The following is a 17,084-nucleotide window of genomic DNA, read 5'->3' as shown; positions in this document are numbered from 1 at the left end:
TAATTAGTTAAGCGGTTAGATTAAACAACTCCTTTGTAAGATAAATGTTTTAAAATGAAAGATGTATGGAAACTGGTTTATTAACACTCAGTTAGCAGGCTCAAGCAAACTAAAACCCACATGGTAGCAAAAACTAGCTAGCAGAAATTGTTAAGTTAGAAATGATTAAAACACACTTTGCTGGAGGCTACTATTTACTAGTTAACAAAAAAATAATGTATGTCAAAATACATTACAATACTGGGTGGGGTGAATCAACTTACCAGAAACCATGCAGTCCTTGGCTCAGACAGTGTAGGAGTATGGGCTCGATAGCATCTCATTAGTGCAAGATCTTGATAATCAGCTGTATATGTGAGGGAAGAATGCACTGTACATGCAGAGGGTTGCAATTGGGGATAGTTTAACCAAAATATGCCCAAAGACCTAGAACTGGCTTGTGTATCCAACAAAGGTCCACTGTCAAGTAACTTTTGTGGTGATTTTAAGCAAAATTCCCAGTCTTCCCATGGAAATGTTTGCAACCCTACTTGTATGTAATATAACCTTTTCTGGGAAGTGTGTGCACACATGAACTATGGAATATTTGTGGACCATTGCCTTCCCTGAAAACAGGTCCTGACAGGAGGAGGAGCATGTGTGTCAGAGGTTGTCATGCTGGATGGTGCTGGAGACTTTGGTTGTCCACGCAGCGACGACGCATGTGCTGATCTTGGTGCCAGCGAAGATGGTCTTCACGGAGGCTATAAAACCCTCTGTCCTTGATAGAGAGATCCTTCTACTTCACTGCCTCTTCAATGGTAAGGTCCCTTGCACCGTAGGGACACTTGACCTCCAGCACTGCTGTGGTGCCCACCAAACCATCCAGTGAGGCACCCAGGATCCCAGACCTGTGACAGCCCTGTGACAGATGGCTGTGTACAGGGCCTCTACTGACTGCGCACCTGCTTGGGCACAGCTGGCTTCCTCCACTTGCATTCCACATCTGCAAGGTCAACATTGTGAACCGCCAAGATAAGCTGCATGGCTACACTTACAAACTCCACGGAGTCATTCACATGTGGTAGAGGGAATCCCCTGGTCACATATAGAGACCTGCTAAGAGTCTGGATGTTAAGTGCCACATGTCTTTCAATGCAAGAAATGTGCTATATACTGTGAATTGATGTAAAATATATCACTAGCCACTTTAAACAATGCTACTTAATATAATGTTTACATACCTTACATTACTCATATCATATGTATATACTGTACTCTATACCATCTACTGCATCTTGCCTATGCTATTCTGTACCATCACTCATTCATATCTTTATGTACATATTCTTTATCCCTTTACACTTGTGTGTGTATAAGGTAGTAGTTTTGGAATTGTTAGGTTAGATTACTTGTTGGTTATTGCTGCATTATCGGAACTAGAAGCACAAGCATTTCGCTGCACTCGCATTAACATCTGCTAACCATGTGTATGTGACAAATACAATTGATTCGTTTTGAATATTTAGCTTTATGACATTGCACCTGTAGAATACTTAAGCTGTCATTTTCACATGCAGTTTTTCCATAAACTTTGAATTGCTAACTTGGGATTTTACCACTTGACATATCAATCATATATTGGGAAGGATCCTATAAATCAAGACTGAATGCATGTACCACTGAATAAATACTGTGCTTTTCAATATTTGTCTCTGGTCATGAAACTACAATACAGGCTGGATGTCTAAACAAAGTCAATTCTGAATGTCAATAGACTTTGATTAATTCTCATTAATGACAACATTCTAGAACTGAGTTCTTGCAATGTAATCTGGTTAGTGATTATATAATTAAGTGGTTCTTTCCTTTGAATTTTGGCAGCTCTACAGAACACATTGTCTTGCTAAGATGCTTTAACTTAACTGCTACACAACTCAGTGGCATGGTGATTTGTTTTGGCCCTGAGACTGGAAGGTTGTGAGTTCAATCCCTGGCTGAGTCATCCCAAAGAATGTAAAAATGGGCCATGATGCGTCTCTGCTTGGCACTCCGCATTAATGAGACAGATTGGAGATAAGGCTCTGCGATAGACTACGGTCATATCCAGTGGGTGTACTTGTACATCAAGCTACAGAAACAGGAGATGGGCTCCTGCCCTATGAGCCAATGCTACTTCACTCACCAACCTAAACGTTATCCCTCACATCCCTCTCCACATGGACAGATTTAGGGGTCCTCTCCCCTTTCAATGGTCTTATGCTCATCCTTAAATTCCACAAGGTCTGAAATGGACATAAGTCGACATACTGTACAATTATCTAGGCTACGTAACACAATCTATAACTAGTTACTAGTTAAAGTGTACTTAGTAGCTAGCTGATACGGAAGAAGTAAAACCCTTAATTTCCCTGGAACGAAACACCTCCCTCTGCAACTGGATCCAGGATGTCCTGACGGGCCGCCCCCAAGTGGTAAGGGTCGGTAACAACACATCCGCCACGCTGATCCTCAACACGGGGGCCCCTCAGGGGTGCGTTTTAAGTCGCCTCCTGTACTCCCTGTTCACTCATGACTGCAAGGCAAGACTCCAACACCAAGTTTGCTGACGACACAACAGTGGTAGGCATGACCAACGATGAGACATCCTATAGGGAAGAGGTCAGAGACCTGACCATGTGGTGCAAGGACAACAACCTCTCCCTCAACGTGAGCAAGACAAAGGAGATGATTGTGGACTACAGGAAAAGGAGGACCGAGCATGCCCCCATTCTCATCGACAGGGCTGTAGTGGAGCAGGTTGAGAGCTTCAAGTTCCTTGACGTCCACATCACCAACAGACTATCATGGTCCAAACACACCAAGACAGTCATGAAGAGGGCACGACAACACCTTTTCCCCCTCAGGAGACTGAAAAGATTTGGCATGGGTCCTCAGATCCTGTACATAGTCCATCTGTAAATAGCCCACCCAATCTACCTACCTCATCCCCATACTGTTTTTATTTACTTTTCTGCTCTTTTGCACACCAGTATCTCTAATTGCACATAATCTGCTCATTTATCACTCCAGTGTTAATCTGCTAAATTGTAATTCTTTGCTACTATGGCCTATTTATTTCCTACCTCCTCGTGCCTTTTGCACACACTGTATATATACTTTTTTCCCCTACTGTGTCATTGACTTGTTTATTGGCTTGTTTATTCCATGTTACTGTAACGGCTTTCTTCTATCTCCTCCTCTGACGAAGAGGTATAGCAAGGATCGGACCAAAATGCAGCGTGATGATGATTCATGATATTTTAATGAAGGAAAAAACTATACATGAAAAACTACAAAATAATGAAAACCGAAACAGCCCTATCTGATGCAAACACAAAGACAGGAACAATCACCCACAAAACACTCAAAGAATATGGCTGCCTAAATATGGTTCCCAATCAGAGACAACGATAAACACCTGCCTCTGATTGAGAACCACTCCAGACAGCCATAGACTTTGCTAGATACCTCCACTAAGCCACACACCCAATAACTAACAAAACCCCAAGACAAAACACACCACAATAAACCCATGTCACACCCCGGCCTGACCAAATAAATAAAGACAAACACAATAATACTTCGACCAGGGCGTGACAGTTACTTCATGTGTAACTCTGTGTTATTGTCTGTGTCACACTGCTTTGCTTTATCTTGGCCAGGTCGCAGTTGTAAATGAGAACTTGTTCTCAACTAGCCTACCTGGTGAAATAAAAAATAAATCCTTAAAAGGTTCTACAGCTGCACCATCGAGAGCATCCTGACGGGTTGAATCACTGCCTGGTATGGCAAATGCTTGGCCTCCGACCGCAAGGCACTACAGAGGGTAGTGCGTATGGCCCAGTACATCACCGGGCCAAGCTTCTGCCATCCAGGACCTCTATACCAGGCGGTGTCAGAGGAAGGCCTTAAAAATGGTAAAATACTCCCGCCACCCTAGTCATACTGTTTTCTCTGCTACTGCACTGCAAGCGGTACTGGAGCGCCAAGTCTAGGTCCAAGAAGCTTCTAAACAGCGTCTACCCGCCAAGCCATAAGACTCCTGAACAGCTAATCAAATGGCTACTCAGACTAGTTGTATTGCCCCCCCCCCCACACACACACACACACACACACACGCTGCTGCTACTCTGTTATTATCTATGCATAGCCACTTTAATAACTCCACCTACATGTACATAATTACCTCCACAACAGTGCCCCCTGCACATTGACACATTGACTCTGTACCGGTACCCCCTGTATATTTACTGCTGCTCTTTAATTGTTTGTTATTCTTATCTCTTACTTTTGTAAGGATTTCCTTAATACCGCATTGTTGGTTAAGGGCTTGTAAGTAAGAATGTCACTGTTATTTCACTGTTTTGTATTCGGTGCATGTAACAAATACATTTGATTTGATTTTAATATAGCACATGGATTAGTCATGAATTGGGCACAGGTCTCTGATCGCGCTGGTGAACGGTAGCTGACAGTGTTGGCTGATAATGACAAGCAGGAGCTTCCTGCAGGAATTTGTAGTCTTGCTGAGTGAGATCGTCTCTGTAGCTAAATAGCATTTCACATTTTTTTTGTAAATTCGAGGTGAATATATTGATAATACTCACGTGTCCATTAAAAAATGACATGGTAATCAAAACATCACGCTGAGGTAGGCCTACACCAAACACATACTTCTTTTGAAGTGTTTGTAAAATTCACAAAGTGAAAAATTAATGCTGAAAAAACGATTGGAACCATTTCGGTGTTTGACCGATAGGTTTTATGGGTGTTATGACCTGTCTACTGTGCAGGACTATTACTATTGCTAAATATTGCACAATTTGAATACTTGCCCACCAAATCCCACCTTCCCCAAAATACGTGTAAATATTGGACAAAACATGGTGGCTCCTGTATTAGATTTATGCTAAAATATTTATTATATTCTACTGGGCCATTTACTTTTTGTTCGTATTCTTATTTTTTAAATATTTCTAGTTGTTGCATTGTTCGAGAAGGAACCTGCATTCTACCTGTATGCAACCTTGATATTTCAATTAGTGTGATATGTTTAATTTCATATGGTATGTATTATTTTGTCGGTGTCCATCATCCATTTCATATGATATACTACCAATTACAATGTGTATGGTATGCTACGAATTAGAATTACTACTATATGTTACAAATCCCAATTTGTTGTAGCTAACGTAAACCTTAGCTAGATGGCTAAAATGAGCTAGGCTATTGGTTAGGTGTTAGGGTTGACTAACATGCTAAGTAGTTGTAAAGTAGCAAGTACCTAAAGTTGTCTGTAATAAGATTCAAACACACAAACATTGGGTTGCTAGACGTTCACATTATACACCTACCCACCGTACTGTCTGCCTTAAGTAACCTTCTGTCTTACATAACCAAAGATCATATCATACTAATTTGAGAGTTCCGGATTTAAATTTACTGTGTTACGTCTAGTTTACGAGACCAGGCTGGTGTAAACCCGTACATATAGTAAGTAATACAACTTGAAACTTGAAAATATGTCTGTTTTGTGCTTCAAAAGCATGCACAAACTGCGTGAAATTACATCATCTTTGAATACATAGCTATATATAATCCCAGCTATTCACTTTACTCACTTTACTTTACACTTTACTCAACAACACTGGAAATTGGAATATAGGCGACTTTGTATCTGCTCATAAAAATGTATACTTTATGTTATCAAACCCGCCCACGTGCGTTCATCGCGCCAGGGTGCTGTTCTCGATTGTGATTGGATATCAATATGGAAATAGGCGTGGTCGTTGTACATTCGCTTACCGGGCTCGTTGTGCAACTAGCGTGTCTGCTAAAGTCGGTTGTGTAAGTCGTTTTTACGCACGTATTTTGTCTCCAGCCAATTCAATACATTCCGTGGAAATGGCAAAGATTGAACTAAAGCCAGTTGGAACGAACCTGTTGAAGAGTGTTTCTGGAGAGGTACGTATGTGTTGAAACGTCAATGTGTGTGTGAGATAATGTTGGGTTGTAAACGATCCTGGCTTTATAAGCGAGGAAATCGACTCTGCCGCACCAGCGTGGTTTTGCGACACAGTCTTCGCTGGACTTCGGGCTAGAAGGTCGAGGGTTCGAGACCTACTCCCTCCTTGTTTCATTTACAATACTAAGTAGATATAGACCCAGGTCTTTACTGGTTCGGACAGATCTGTTTTCTCTTTATCAGGTTGTGCCAGGTTTAGAAAGGTCGTGAACGGCTTTCCTAGCCAGCTAACTTGCTACTTTGCGAGCCACAGGCAGCACTTTAATGATTGATATAATCCCTCCATTGCTGAAATCACAACCTTATCATTATCTCTTCATCCATATTATTATTGCAGCAAATTGTAAATGGCATCACCTAGGTATGGGTCAAAATGATCAATACAATTCAGTAGAGGAAGCATAAACATTGATCTTCCCCATCTCAACCACTCCCTATCTACCTCCTCCCTCAACGTTTCATACCTCCAGCTCTCCCTTGCTGACTTCTATCCTGCCTCCCTCCTCACTCTCTCAATGTTTCATACCTCCCGCTCTCCCTTGCTGACTTCTATCCTGCCTCCCTCCTCACTCTCTCAATGTTTCATACCTCCCACTCTCCCTTGCTGACTTCTATCCTGCCTCCCTCCTCACTCTCAATGTTTCATACCTCCCGCTCTCCCTTGCTGACTTCTATCCTGCCTCCCTCCTCACTCTTTCAATGTTTCATAACATGAAAGTGTTACTTTGTTCTGACTGACTTTTTTACATTGATTATTCAGTCAGCCATTGTTTGTGAGCCACTAATGTACTTCATTTAATTTAAACAGATACAGATAACTATTCAGGGAGGTAACCTCCCTCCTTGCCTCCCTCCCTCAATCTTTCATAACATGTCATTTTTCTCTGTCATTTGTTGCAGAGTGTGGAGCTCCAGTCTTTATGGAGTGACAAGCCTGTGGTGCTGTTCTTCCTGCGCAGGTTTGGCTGCCAGGTGTGCCGCTGGACAGCTGCAGAGATCAGTAAACTGGAACCAGACCTGACAGCCCACGGTATCGCCCTGGTGGGCATTGGACCTGAGGAGACAGGCCTGGAGGAGTTTAAGGAGGGGGGATTCTTCAAAGGAGGTTAGAAAAACCATTGCTGCTTTGCAAAAAAACACATTCTCGATTGGAGGCACAGAGTCAGTTGTCCAAAGTCACATTACAGTTGGCTGTAAGTGTCAATGCACCAATGATGTCTACAACCCAGCCTTTTTGACTTCTCAAGCAACCACAAATGTATTCAAGCACAAATGACTTTTTTTTTTTAAAGAAGCTAAATACACCCTTTTTTTAAGCAAATAAAATATTTACTTAAATAGTATATGAAAAAATATATAAGTATATAAAAATATATTGATCTTGGAATACCATTTTACATTTTAATGACAGTTTGTCATTTAGAATCAATATAAGCTTTGTCACCCTTACACAACATATGTAGCTTCCTTTTGTAACACTCAGTGCAAGCGGGAGTGTCCTAAGTAGCCATAGTTACATAGTTATGGCCATTTACTAGGAAAGCAATAAACTTGCCTCCTGATGGATTCCACAGCCGACCATAAATGCCCTGCCATAGTAAGAGTTTTGAGAATTTGTTGATCGTATCATTATCCTCCTGTTGTCTTCTGTGGCAGACCTTTACATTGACGAGAAAAAGCAATGCTACAAGGACCTGGGCTTCAAAAGGTAAGCTGGGTCGTCTGAGAACTATTTACTTCCCTAGGTGTACTACTTGGAGTGCCAAGAAGAAAAATAGCTCTTGAAAAGAACTTACATTTGTAATTTTACATTTGTAAACAGGTACACGGCTCTGAGTGTGGTTCCTGCAGCACTGGGGAAGAAAGTACGAGACGTTACGACAAAGGTAACGTTTGTGATTTCACTTTGTCCAATAGCATTTCTGTATTCATGGTTGACACGGGAGGGGGGTTATGTTCAGTTGATACTGCATGTATATGTCCTCGTCTGAGTGGAATTTGAAGGTGTTTTACATGATTTGTCCTCTGCTCTGTCCTCCAGGCCAAAGCTCAAGGGATCCAGGGGAACTTCACTGGGGACCTCCTACAGAGTGGAGGCATGCTTATCGTGGCCAAAGGTAGGTCCATACACAGGCATGGGGAGAAAAGGTTGAAGTACATTCCAGATAATCGCCATAGGAACCATATATAGGTCAGAAATGCAGCTTTCAGGGGTTGACCTGTCTGGAAAAACATATCAAAGCTGTTGTGATTAGAATTGATTGCTGGAAAGATACGTTTTTCAAATATTAGTTAAATACATAAAAAATAACCATGTGTGATAATAAGTTTCATAAGTTAAGATCCTCATGGGATTTTTTTCATAAATAGATGTAATGCTGTGGCCACTTTGTACTGTACCAAAGATTTTTTAGAACTAACCCAAGATGCACTATAGCATGCCGTTTCCAATGGAGCAAATGAAGCATAGTAGGCAGAACAAGCAAGGAGGTGGGCAAAACCAAGCACGCGCTAGCGAGATCCAATTGGTTCGTTCTACCATGCGTTAGCATATTTCTAATAGTGAATGCCTATGAAGCACGCGTGTGCAATGACTCAATTTGCCCTTGCAGTCTTTCTAAACAACGCAATTCTTAGGGTAAAGTCTATAACACATAATCCTTTTTTGGTGATCAGAAAACTGTATTGAGATCAAATGTTTCATAGATGAGAAAATTAGCAGAATGTCGGCCCAGTCTCGCTCCATTTTCTCCCACTCCTGGCCACTGGGCTTCCTCTCATCACAATATTTGGTGGTGAGTGGAAATTCCGACCACATGCTTCAGATTTATACTTCTGCCTAAACATCCGTCTCCTTGTTCTATCTGTGACTGTACTATACTCTCCACCAGAGGGCAGTGTGATAACATCAGTTCACACTAGACTGGTATTTGAGGTTGTTGGTATGCATCTCAGGCCTGTCCATGCTGTGTTTTGTGTACTATACAGGTGGAGAAAAAGTACTGCTACACTTTGTCCAGGATTCACCCGGAGACTATGTACCATTGGAGGACATTTCCAAGGCTCTTGACATCTCAGCCAATGTACAAGCAGGGGAGAGACCACAGGTAAGTTGGCAACCAACCAATGACGGGCAAGACAAGAACATTCTTGAGAGAGACCATGTTCTGGAATAATTTATATTATCATGATTTAGGGATTACTGCTGTTGTGAATGAGCTCAGAGTAGAACATTTTTAGATCTGATCATGTCACTCTTGAGATAAAGAGCTGAGTTTTTCCAGGCTGCGGACAAGTTCCTTATGGTGATTTTCCCACTGATGCTGTGTGCAGACACAGCCACACGTATATCAGAGAATACTCCTTATTGACAATGCCACACACATTCTGCCTGCACTCCATGATCCAGATCTCTTCTTCAATTTTAGATAGGCAGCCTGTATTATCACTCTTAATTCTCCAAACTCCTTTGAACCTTGACAATGGTCTTTCTGGCTGGTGTAATAGTTTTTTCAGCATATCCCTACAGTGTGAGATTTTGAAATAGCTCCCATGAGAACCTGATGATTTCTCAGTGCTCCTATGGAATCAGGAAGAGAACAGATAGACCAAGAATACCATAGCTGCTGTTTCATCTCCTGAGGATGTTCCCGTGAATAGGTTGAGCTGTTGATCATTTGTTGTAGGGAGAGGTCAGATTGGCAGGGTTTATATTTTTAACCTGTAGAAAATTTTCAGACTCCATTTACCCTTTCTTGGTGATTTAATCGTTAATGTGTTATAATCTGTCTAAATCATGCGTTATCTTAAACCACCATTCAGATAAACACAAATTGGAGCTTTAACGATGAGTGCCCGGTCTGGCCACCTTGAACCTATGTGAACGTGAATAGATTACATAGGAAACGACAGACATCTTGGACACATTCTCCAGTTCTTATTTTACCTCTGTGGTCAGTGTGTGAATGGGCACAGTTTGACTACGCTACTGATATTCCCTGGGGTTGACTTGTAAATTACTTGTAGATCTATGAATGTCAACACAGTTATATACTTAGTTCGACACTGAAGGATAAATTGTCACAAAAGATGAGGTATTTTTGGAAGGTAGAACTTAATATGAGCAAAACATTTGAGGAAATCGGCAATTCGGGATGTTTTAAATTGATTTTCTGACTGACGCATGCTACATTTGGATCAGTTTGGGGAATGTGGATTGATGCAGTCGTATCTTCAACATTTTGAATCAGGGACCGATGCATGTCGGTGAATCATTACGTCCCTAATAGTCACGTTTACGTCCACCCACCCATCGTTTGTCATTCAACAACACAATAGGGGTTTTGTAAGCACATGCCTCGAGAAATAAACAGTCATACTTCCAGACGACTGAGTGGCTGGTGACCCGGTGATTGTTAGTGATGTCTGCAGGCCTAAGAGGCTCAGCATGTGGGACACAACTGCAGGCTGCCCTCAGGCAGGCCGATGTTCTGCTAACACTTCAGTGCCAGGCCTAGAGCCAGCAAGGCATGGGTGTTTCCCCGTGACTGCTAAGGACAAGCAGATGTCCTCTCACCAGCTCGGGAACACAGCAACCTTTATGCTTTCTTTATAAGGGTGAAGAGGTGGGTGAAATAAGCCTTTAGGCTCCAACGCCTACATTGCAGTGCCGCGGTCTGTAAGCCCGGAAGGCGATGCATTTAATGGATAGCCATTTTATCACGGTTATCATGAGCTAAACATGACAGCATTAGTTAAAAAGGCATGTGGCTGTTTGATAATCACAGGAGAACAAGTTTCAGCTTAATCTGTCCATGGTGAGAAATGACTCCAGCTCACCCAGTGTGGGTGGGTTAATATGCCCACATAGGTCCTCTGGCCTGTCTGGTAGTAAACACAGTGTCACTCACAGGCTGCTATCTGTGTCTGAATCAGAGCTGGAAATGCTCCATTTCTCCCAGGGGAATCACTTCAGTCCCCTGCATTTTATTTGATATATTTATTTTATTTTACCTTTACTTAACTAGGCAAGTCAGTTAAGAACAAAATCTTATTTACCATGACAGCCTACACTGGCCAAACCCGGATGATGCTGGGCCAATTGTGCGCCACCCTATGGGACTCCCAATCATAGCCAGATGTGATGCAGCCTGGATTCAAACCAGGTACTATAGTGATGCCTCTTGCACTGAGATGCAGTGCCTTAGACCGCTGCACCACTCGGAGCCCCTGTGCCCTACCGCATCACCAGGGACATTATTTCACCCTCTCCCTCAGGAGGCCAGGTGATTTCCCCTGGACAGGGCATGGTGCACAGGGCATTGCGAGGTGGTTCCTAAATTCTATACTACAGGCCAGCTTCTGTGAGGTGTGCTGCACGGCAAAGAAGCTATGTTTTGTTATTGGTGGACTGAATTAAGTTCATGTCATTGAACCTTTTATGAGACCTGCTGTCAGTTGTACGTCTATGACAGGAGAGTGTTCCTGTGGCTGAAGGCCAAGTCCTGTTCTCAATGACGCATTAAAATAAGTGTTTGAGCCAACACTTAGCTGTCCTAGTTGGCTGTAAATCCAGCCATTGTAGCAGTTCATTTGACAGCAAAATTGATTAAATCTCATCCCTTCTCCAGAATGGACTAAAAGCTCTCCATTCCTGACTTACCACATCTCTGAGAGAGTGGCAGTCAGAAAGAAGGAAAATATTTGGGTCGCATAAATCAAACTACAACCTTTATCTACAGCATAAATGAATCAAGCCCAAGGACCAGTAACTCCTCATCAATGCAGCCCACATAACTCAAAAGGCACAAAGTAAAAGCAAATGAAAATACTGTCTGTAAAACAAAACAGTAGCTCTTAATTTTACCTTTATTTTACGAGGTAAGTCAGTTAAGAACAAATTCTTATTTTCAATGACGGCCTAGGAATAGTGGGTTAACTGCCTGTTCAGGGGCAGAACGACAGATTTGTACCTTGTCAGCTCGGGGATTTGAACTTGCAACCTTTCGGTTACTAGTCCAACGCTCTAACCACTAGGCTACCCTGCCGCCCCAGGTACCATAGTGATGCTACGCCGAAGTCCAAAACATATGGTGTATATATAGTAGTACTAGCTATGGAAAAACGTGACGTGTCTTCCCCTGGCTTTGCACCTACAGGCACGCAGACTGCCTACAGTGTGGGCCGCAATAACATCTCCAAACTGATTTGACAATTTCCTCTCGACAGCTACTGTAGGCAGCAGAATATCTGAGAAATCTTACAACTGTAACCTTGGAGCAGTGTGCTTATTATGTCACTCACAGTTGACTTACCTGTCTGAGTACATGTACAGCAGGGGTAGGAAACCCCGATCTTTGAGAGCTGGAGTCACATAACATGCAGAATCTACTGCACACACAGCTGATTAGTGAAGGTGCTGGAGGCAAAAGTCTTTGCCACACTTCCAGTCATGTGGAAATGTATTTAATTGTGGCTGAGCTTTCAGTCAGTCAGCCTTTATCAGAGCACTATGTAAAATACCCTGTTGAAGGTTTATCCATATAGTAGTATAACCTCTGTATCTCACTGCATCTCCTCCCAGTGCAACGATGATGTTTGTACCAGATGAAGCCTGAACACACCCTGGACTGGTGACAACTCAAGTGCACTTCGGGGAGGAGAGCTGAACCCCAACCACCAATCAAGCGGGGGCAAATCTGGACTGTGAAGCAGGATGATTATAACCTTTTGAATCTGCGTCAATGTTTATTATAATGGATACCCCAACTCGGTACAACCAAATCCATTTTGATTCTCGATTATAGTAGATTACTAGATGTTTTCCAGTTTGTAAATCCTTATTTATAAATGATTGTGGATAATGTTATTAAATAGTATCAAGTTGCTTGTTTACTGGTGAGTGGCCAGTCACTCCAGTTCCGTCACAGAGCGGCTAATTTAAACACCAACTGTATGTGTGCTGAGGCTTGTGCTGACTTACGCACGCCTCGCTAGACATTCCTATAAATTATCCTGATACTTTTTCCTTAATCAGATACATAACATTTAACATTGAAGATTTTATTGTCTAGTAATTTCTCTATGGTCTGTGACATTCTACGACGTACTGTGTTTGAAATACTTTTTTGTATGTATGTGTCGTGCTCAATTAAAATGAAAACTTGCTGTTTCGTGGCTTACGGGATTGAATACAATGACTTCACCCTGATGTTGGTGAGTGTTTTGCAGAGATCTGTGAATGTTTTCCACACTCGTGAAATACAAACATGGAGTTCAGTCATCTGATCTGGACAGAGCTGCCAGGTGTTGGTTGTAAAGACCTTACAGTAACCATATTCTTTTTGACATAGAGAGCTGGAACACACACGATCAACATCTTCTGAATCAAATATTTGTACCTGATCTGAAATAGCACCATTAGATCGACTTGGGTTTACCTAGGCTAAAATGTATATACCTTATGTAAGGTCATATAAACTGTTAAAATATCCAACTTGCATTCCACAAACTCAGGCCAAACACTTGTTATTCTTAGATAAAAGTGAATTTAATCCATTTATGTAATATCTTCAATAAGCATAGCATTTGTTTTTACACCAAGATATACAGTAACATAGTTTGCATATTACTAATGCAATGCGATATGCATTTTTATCACAAAACGGCACAAATTCAGAACATTGTGATGTACACAAACATTTAACAAGTTTGAATGACTCACTAGTTTGATTAGGTGAGGATTTAGCTCCATAGCTCTTTATAATGATCACAATAAAACATTGGGAAAAAAAGACTTGAAACGTCTCAGGTAAACAATCGATAGCGCTAATAACAGATTGAGTCGCAAAAATAGCTGTTTATATAGATAATTATATAGCAGCATGAGCTTTCACCTGTAAATACCAGAGAAGCACACAGCACTGACAAGGTATCTTATTGTTGCTTCAGAAATATATTTTATTTGTGTTCCATTTAGGTTTATAGTTATATCAGCTAGTTATGCAAGAAAAGTACAAATCCAATTGCAGATAGCTGTAGTTTGGGTATTTATTTGATTCTAATGGTCTAAGGAATACTGGTGGCAGAATGTATATCTATCACAGGTTGGAGAGGCTATTTTGTGTGTGTGTGTCAATGTGTAAGAGGTATGTACAATTCTCAAACTGATTTTGTGCGAATGGTATTGTTTAAATCTTATGTGCATGATGAAACCATTATAACAGATTGTTTAAAAGGACAACCAAACAACAAATACAATGGCACATCCCAAAGTAGTGTACTATATAGGGAATAGGGTGCTATTTGAGAAGCAACCCAAGTAGCTTATCTAGATGTTATCTTTATATTGTCACTGTTGGTTATTTTAATTCCTTGTCAACTACGGATAGTCGCTTTGATTGGCAACAAACTACTTCACCACTTACATCCCAAGTGAAACAGGCACCAGTAACAAAGCTATTGGAATCCCCTGCACTGCACTGTACAACATCCAAGCCATTACAAGAAGTAAACAGGCAGAGTGATTGTAAATAAAGCTTCAAAGGCAAGATACATGTACCATGAACAGTCACTAAATCAGCCTCTGATCAGACATAACAGTCGTTCAATTGACAAAGGCATCCTGAATTTTCTCAATGACAATGTTGAGCTTTTAACAATGTGTGTTTTCTTTCCCCAGCAGTGCTTCAAACCCCTCTGTTCCACCACCATGGCAATCTGTTTGATCATGTTGTCAGTTTCTCAGTCGCTCTCTCCTGTTCTGCCCTTTAGTTCTGCTGTCATTAGTTGTTAATCAAGGTAGAAAATAACAGTCCTGGCCTTGACTGGGAACTCTCTAATGAGCAGCTATTTCCCCAGTGTCAATCTGTCAAGTCTGTCCAAGAGGCCCCTATAGCAGCTAGTTACCAGGCTCCCAACTGTCCCCACACACGCACCAGCACAGTCTTTCTCTGGGCCACTAGTCAATGGCAGAGATCAAGACGTGCCCCTTCACCTGCTTCTCTATTCAAACCTACGTTCCACTTCTGTGTGGATATGCCAATGGGGTTTTGCCTCAAAGGTTGCATACAATAATCAAGTTCTAGCTTTTAGATGTTCTGAGAAGAGCATGTGTTCAATCATGGCAAGATACACAACAACGGGTAAGGAATTATGAACAATGGACATTTCTAAAAAAAAAAACATCTTTGTCAAATTGTGAACATGTGTTGCCTGTCCTGGAAACTATTGTGGAAACACCTCGCAGTGATATCTGAAATATTGGCATTTTAGACATCCAAGCCACACCATAAAAAATGTCACGCCTAGTATCCCTTTGTTGGGGGGAATATAATATTTTATTTCATTTCTCTATTTCTTGCACACCCAATATGGAAAGGGGTATCCGGATCCAAAAGTAAAGAGTGTATTTGTCTCTGTATATATTTTTTTAAACAGAGGAAGGAGACATGGCTGCACATTCCTCATTATATGAAGTATCAACCCCAGGACTATTGGTAGGCGAAGCCAGGACTATTGGTAGGCGCTAACCCCATGACTATTACGGGATGCTGGGAACAGTTTTCTGTTCTGTTTTTTATTTTATGCAGTAAACACAAAGCATTGAATACACTTAAAGACTTCTCTGTGCAGCTTTTTGAAAAACACTCCTCTAAACATTTCTTTCTGATCATATCCTGGTCCCAAATGCTGACTGGTGCTGTGTGGACAAAGCCTGAGATCAGAAACACTGTTGATCAAATGTTTGTCTCTGAAACATCCTTTAACACAACAATAAGTCAGTCAAGTAAGTCAAATCACTTTCAGTTGTGATCGAGTATAGAGTATCTAATATAAATAAGACACTGATCACTCCAAGGCAGATCATTATCACTATAAATTAATCTCAAACAAAACCGTGCTAGCCTAGCAAGTATTTAAACTTATTTCCAAGCATTTATCTTCATAGGTCTCACATTTATATATGCTATATCAAAAACATTTTAAGCCATCTTTTTTTTGTTTTTGATTTTCAAAATGTTCATATAAGGTTAAAGCTGCAAAGGTTTAACAGTCTGATGTCTTCAGGTAAATGGTTTCATTTCAAAGAGTGACGTAGCCAAGCCTTAGCCTAGGAGTGAGACTAATTATGTCCATCTCTAGGTCACCGCTGCTCCTCATTTTCACAGAGCCTTTATTCATTTCATATAGTCACACTGTAATGTCAGACTTATTATTCACTTTTGCCTCTTGCCCTGTGGCAAAATGTCTTAAAAAACAAATGTTCCATATCAGACAGTATCATACCAGGCAACTCAGTACCAAAAGATACTTTTTGCACATAAATGAAAGCCACTAAATATGTGGGCTTAAAAGCGCTGTGGATTTGCCATCTGAATGACTTGGCAAAAAGAACAAAGAGTTTAGGAAATTCTTTAAAAAGTCAGTTAAAGCATATTAAGCCAGCTTGGCTCAAACATATTCTACAAGGCTTTAGGAATGTCCTACATTTGCCCGACTATGCATGTATCCACTGACCACCCACATTGGTCCAGAGGAGCTTCAGATGTATGCATGTATACAACAAAACCACTTGTAAACAAGAACAAGCAAAAATGTTCACCCACAGACAACATCTTTAGGTTGAGTAGCCATATAAGTACATACGCATTCCAAGTGTTTTTTGTGTGTCATCATAGTTTACGTCTGCTTCAAGTGGTGATACTAGGGTGTAGTTTGGTCAGTCATCCAATCTGTAACACTTATGTAAATGTCTTATCTTCTGCCATGTAAATCAATCGGACATACTCCAAAGCAGGATGCCTCTTTGGCGTCAGTATAACACAAGGTGGTTGTTAAGCATGTTCTTTTGTTTAGCTGCCCCAAGTCAAGAAATAAATAACAAGAGTAGAGAAAAGCCCAAACTGGCTACCACACCCGACATTTAATCTCAGGATTCATGGGAGTACCCGGTTTGCACTGGAATGCATCTGAGAATGCTCCAAAATTCTGTAGGGAGCCGAGTACCCTGTGAGAGAAGATAGGTAAAGAGTGTTAA

At 41.3% G+C, this 17,084-nt stretch overlaps 2 protein-coding genes across 3 annotated transcripts in view; one reads left to right on the top strand and one right to left on the bottom strand.

The window, feature by feature from the left end:
- The first annotated feature begins 5,818 nt into the window (after window positions 1–5,818).
- Window positions 5,819–13,218, top strand: prxl2b (peroxiredoxin like 2B). Its single transcript, XM_024426758.2, has 7 exons — window positions 5,819–5,985; window positions 6,947–7,151; window positions 7,703–7,754; window positions 7,869–7,932; window positions 8,088–8,163; window positions 9,035–9,153; window positions 12,630–13,218. The coding sequence occupies exons 1-7, from the start codon at window positions 5,926–5,928 to the stop codon at window positions 12,654–12,656; spliced, it is 603 nt and encodes a 200-aa protein (XP_024282526.1). The 5' UTR covers window positions 5,819–5,925; the 3' UTR covers window positions 12,657–13,218.
- A 361-nt stretch (window positions 13,219–13,579) lies between these two features.
- The window catches only part of LOC112254325 (membrane metallo-endopeptidase-like 1), a 42,685-nt gene continuing 39,180 nt past the window's right edge, over window positions 13,580–17,084 (bottom strand). For both annotated transcript variants that reach the window (XM_024426757.2, XM_042324249.1), the window contains exon 24: window positions 13,580–17,054. In XM_024426757.2, coding sequence (XP_024282525.1) covers window positions 16,955–17,054 — 100 coding nt within the window. In that variant the 3' untranslated portion in view covers window positions 13,580–16,954. The remainder of the gene's footprint in view (window positions 17,055–17,084) is intronic.

This window comes from Oncorhynchus tshawytscha, linkage group LG07 (assembly GCF_018296145.1).
Source record: "Oncorhynchus tshawytscha isolate Ot180627B linkage group LG07, Otsh_v2.0, whole genome shotgun sequence".
In the NCBI taxonomy this organism is placed as follows: domain Eukaryota; kingdom Metazoa; phylum Chordata; class Actinopteri; order Salmoniformes; family Salmonidae; genus Oncorhynchus; species Oncorhynchus tshawytscha.
This window is presented reverse-complemented; position numbering and strand designations above follow the sequence as displayed.

What these genes read in the sequence shown, in the direction of transcription:
- prxl2b (XM_024426758.2), top strand. Translation starts at nt 5,926, where the DNA reads ATGGCAAAGATTGAACTAAAGCCAGTTGGAACGAACCTGTTGAAGAGT. An exon ending in TGAAGAGTGTTTCTGGAGAG is followed by an intron (nt 5,986 to 6,946) that starts GTACGTATGTGT and finishes CATTTGTTGCAG; the next exon opens with AGTGTGGAGCTCCAGTCTTT. An exon ending in GGGGGGATTCTTCAAAGGAG is followed by an intron (nt 7,152 to 7,702) that starts GTTAGAAAAACC and finishes CTTCTGTGGCAG; the next exon opens with ACCTTTACATTGACGAGAAA.